The sequence below is a fragment of the Crocodylus porosus genome, unplaced genomic scaffold, assembly GCF_001723895.1.
Source record: "Crocodylus porosus isolate Cpor-Errol unplaced genomic scaffold, CroPor_comp1, whole genome shotgun sequence".
In the NCBI taxonomy this organism is placed as follows: domain Eukaryota; kingdom Metazoa; phylum Chordata; order Crocodylia; family Crocodylidae; genus Crocodylus; species Crocodylus porosus.
The window spans coordinates 99130431-99135364 of record NW_017728931.1 but is presented as its reverse complement, the minus strand read 5'-3'; the positions used below and the strand labels follow the sequence as shown (position 1 = coordinate 99135364).

Below are 4934 nucleotides of genomic sequence, written 5' to 3'. Positions count from 1 at the left end.
GGAGGTGGTTCAAGCACCTACATTGAACACCTTCAAGAGTAAATTGGATGCTTATCTTGCTGGGATCCTATGAACTCAGCTGACTTCCTGCCTTTTGGGCAGGGGGCTGGACTCGATGATCTCCCGAGGTCCCTTCTAGCCCTAATGTCTATGAAATCTATGAAGTGAACAAAGTTGATGAGGGAGCTACAGGCGAGCAGAGCCAGGACCGATGGCAGCTCTGCCACTCAGCTGATGGCAGTCTACAGTAGTTTCTAATCCACCTGTTGGTTACTCTTTTACACCTTGCTTATATGCTGTTCAGGAGACTGCTGTGTACAGGCAACCCCCGCTTAGCACTCTTAATTTATTCCTGAAAAACTGAGCGTTAGGTGAAACGAGCGTTAAGTGAAACCGGAAGTATTTGATGACCCAAGATGGCAACCATGAGTGTTATAATGGAACTCGCTGAGTGCTAAAAGTGAAATCAGGTATCCATTTCAAATGAGTGTTATAGCAAAAGAGCGCTAACTGGAACAGCGTTAAGCAGGGGTTGCCTCTATCTACAGAAAACTTAGTACAACAGACCCTGACATTATGTTCTAGCATAATACAAATACTAGATTGCTGTGGCTTGTACAGGTCTTACAATGTAACCCTTGTACAAGGAGACAACAAAGGGAATCTGATAGCAAAAGAACACTGACGTTTACTGTTGTGCCAGGTTCGAACTTTATTTCTTTGTTTTCATTTAAACCAAAAATGATCTCTCCCCCTACCCCTTGCTTCCCTCTGTGCTGTAGTAAGGTCCAGCACTCATAACACCCCTAGAAACCGGTCAAATTATTACAGGTACCCATAGACTTAGTTCATGCAGAATTAAGACGCTGTTCCTCTGGGAAACCCCTGCAAGTTTTAGCAGAGGTACTCCATAAAACACAATTTTTAAGCAGCATTTTATATAAATACAAAATTATACAAGCTATTAGACCAAAACAAAAGGCTCATGATTTACTATACAAAATTCTGGGCCCCAACAGAATCAGTGTTTCAAGCCATGGTGACCACACAGCTCAGCATGTGTGTTCTCCAGATAGTCCCCCAAAGGATCCATATGATAACGAGAGAGAGAAAGAGAGAGAGAACTAGGTGCTCTTGTCAGGAGTCCTGGGATCCTCCAAAAGTTCATATGTGATGCGACTCAGGGCAACCTGGTCCAGCTCCACCTTGCAGAGGGCGGGGCCATACTAATCATATACAAGAGGCAGAGGGATTCTGGATGAACTGTCAAGAGCCCTGTTTGATGATGTCTGCCAGACATTTAAGGCTAGGATGAAATAGGAATTATTGGAAATGGGAAAGAGAGCTCAACTGTGTAAATGAAGAGGAAGTCCAAACATATTCAACGTAGCAGCAGCTCACAACAACTTGAAAAAGAGTTAGCACCAAGGGGGGCTGCCTGCAAATGGGCACTAGTATTTATTTTATTCAGATAAGCTGCATTAAGCTATCCTTGTGGTAGGTTCCCATCAGTATGTTTACCTCGTATGGACCACGTGTTTTATAGTGATGCTCAGTATGCATTTTATCCAGTGTGTTTAATCAATTTCATATTTGGTTTCTATTACTAAGCACATGCTGCTTTTGGCAACAGTTTACTGATAAACAATGTATTTAATGAGTTTTTCCTTGTATGAAATTATAAGATGAGGGGCTTCCCCCCCATGCTGACTGGGGAAAAGCTTCATTTTGTACTTAAGGAAGTTGGGGGAAGGAGTATACATAAAATTACTACATAATTGTGGCCTATAAGCTTAGCCCTGATCCTGAAAGACACATACTTAAAATTTACAACCAACACCCCCCCAATATTTAATTTTTAAAATAAAGTGGATAGTCTTAAGGGTCTGGGACTATTCTCAGATTTTAAGGTTAGGTTAGCAGTCCTTACCTCCAGAAGTGTAGTTCAAATCCTTCACATTTATCCTTGCATTTTAAGCATGGAGCACCAAATCCTTGTTCATGGCCTAAGCCCATCTGTTTAAAAGTAAAAAGAAAGTTATTATCCAGTCTATAAAATTTACATGTTACATCTAATATCACCATCATTTTCCCCTTGTAATATCTGATGTTGGAGGCACTAATCAACAAATAAAAGTCTGGATGAATTGAAAACAGTAAAATTTGAGTCACAGAATCAAGAATGCAATCATTACAAGTAAGAAGAAATCGTAAGTGTTATTTAGTAGATTTCTAGACTGTAGATGTGTGCAATTTAAGTTATTTATAGTAAATGATGCAAGCTACAAGCAGGAACCGAATCAAACGTGCATTAATCTGCATGTTTAATACTCAGGGAGCATGTTTACATGAGACATTTACTATGCAGTTGACTAATTAACTGTGCAGTAGGTCTGTGTGAAGTGACTAGTATTCACTTTGGATTCAGCTGATTCCGGCGACAGCAATTCAATTCAGTGATTCAAATCACTTTCCCAAACTGATTCTGCTAAATTCGATTTGGAGATTCAGCCACTACTGAATCTCCAAATTGAACAGGCCCCATCTCCTGCCCACTCTCCCAGCCCTGTCAATGGCTGCCCCACCCAGCACCAAAAAGAGCCCTGCACTCACCAGCTCCTGCCAGGCAGGGGGCTGATCCCCACTGCCCCTCGCTGTATGGGGGGGCAGGGTTTGCCACAAGCCCCCCAGAGGCCCCAACAGCTACTGTAGCAGCCAGTGAGTGCGCGGCTTTTTTTTAAGCATTGGGACACTGGGACTAGATGGGGGTCAGGGGCATTCAGGGGGCTGGGGGAGTAGACAGAGGATGGGGCCTGGTGAAGGTCCCCTCATGGTCCCCTCCCCCTGCGCCGTACTTACCAGCATGGAGTCTGAGTCCAGCTCCCTGTAGTGGCAAGCAGGGACTGTCTGAATCTCCCCAAATACATTCGGAGGCTTTGGATTGATTTGGACCTTTTTTTTAAAAAATTGGTCTCCCGATTCGATTCGGATGACAAATCTCCTCTGAACTAAATCAGCAACTGAAGCTTTGCATAGCCCTACCGCACAGTAAACATCTCAGCACCTACACATGTACCCTTAGTAGCATGTGTGAAGTTAATGAAAAACTTCTGCAGCAGAATAGGACTTACAAATAAGCCCTAACCTGCTGCAGAGGTTTTTTAATGTGGAGCAGCACATGTGCAGACACTGCCCTGGCTGCCTGGGGCACAGGGTGCTTCCATGTGGGGCTAGCTGGCAGGCAGCTTGTGCCCCAGTCAGCCACTCCACAGCAGGGGGAGTTCCACTGGAGCAGTCCTGTGACCCCCGAGGTCCCCTGCCAGTTTGTATTGCTCTGACTGGGCTTCGTGTGTTATGCCTGAATAAACTCTGGAGCAATATGCTCTGGAGTTTTGCTTTGGGTACACATTCAAATGGTGCACCTGGGAGCAAAAAACCTCCAGAGCTTACAGATGTGCCAGGAATAAAGAAAGATAAATATAAAATTACTGACTAGATAGCTTTTGTCACTGAAGTATTAGAAGCTTGGCTTCCTATTCAGAAGAGTTACTATGAAAGAGGTGACAACATTCACCGTCACTAAAACCAACTCCTCTTTCTAAGAGTCAAGAAAAAGATATATCCAGAAGGGAAGGAGGAATAAATGTTATAGAACAATGGTTTTCAACCTGGTTAGACTCAAGTTACCCCTCAGAAAAATGCCAGCCCTTTCTTTTTACTCTTCCTTTTTTGTTTTTTTTGTGTTTTTTTTTGACTACAGCAAAAAGGAGCAATTTTCTGTTCTAAAGAACTCAGAAAACCCACGAGTCAGAATGTTTTTCACTATCTGAATTCCTAATTGAAATATCTGTGTTTATTTTGTGAATCATGTGTAGATGTTGGCACACCTCATAGTGCTAACATAACCTTAAATAGATCTCATGGCACCTTCGTGGAGAACAACTATTATGGAGAATTTCATACATGGAAAGATTAGAGGGGCTCATTGCTATGTAGTTTAAAATAAGGGAAAAAAAACAGGAGATAATGTAAGAAATAGTACAGTAAAAAGCAATTAAGAAATATTTATAACCCACGTGGTTTCAGTGAAATTATTAGGACGAGTGCATTTACAAATTATACAAAAAAAAATGACATATCAGGACAATTCACAACAGAATATTTCAGATTCAAGTAGGATTTAGACAATCCTATAAAGCCAGGTTTTGTCGTTATAATGACAGTGACCATCAAACCTCACACTTTAATAGAAAAACATTAATGCATAACAGAGGGAAGATACTGTTATACTTGGACACAGTGTTCTACAATTGACCAGGCGTACATTTGATATGGGGAATTGAACAGCCATAACGTAGTCTTCCAGAGAAGCAAAAAACACCGTCTTCCAGAGAAGCATCTGGTATATACCACTGTATCAGATTACAGTAATCACTGGTCAGTTCTGCTATGGTAATTCTTATGCCCCAAATAGTAACGTAAGAGTTTTGTTTAATCATTTTATAGTTGAGTTTAGCCAGCAGTTTTCAATTAATTATTGTTTTATAGCTTATGCTGCAACATGTGTTTTTAAAAGGAGCTGCTCTTTTGTAGTATGACAAATCATACATCTGCACCTGGCTTGTTTCTCTGTCTAGTATAATGCTCATTTAAAAAAAAATTGGCATACAAGTCCTCCAGCACAGAATATACATGATAAACTAAGTGTGCAGAAAAGGACGTTCCTAGTATCTGAACAGTCACCTTCTGAACCTGAAACTTTTCATCTGTGCTCTTTACATTTCTTCCATGCATCCAGAAGGAGCATTACACCTTGAATTTCATAGACATTAGGGCTGGAAGGGACCTTGGAAGATCATCGAGTTCAGCCCCCCGCCCAAAGGGCAGGAAGTCAGCTGGGGTCATAGGATCCCAGCAAGATAAGCATCCAATTT

General features: G+C 41.7%; 1 protein-coding gene across 1 annotated transcript in view; it reads right to left on the bottom strand.

Annotated features, from left to right (window-relative positions):
• Positions 1 to 4934, bottom strand: part of TES (testin LIM domain protein) — a 47527-nt gene that overhangs the window by 20413 nt on the left and 22180 nt on the right. The window contains exon 2 of the mRNA XM_019543410.1: positions 1931 to 2016. Coding sequence (XP_019398955.1) covers positions 1931 to 2016 — 86 coding nt within the window. The remainder of the gene's footprint in view (positions 1 to 1930; positions 2017 to 4934) is intronic.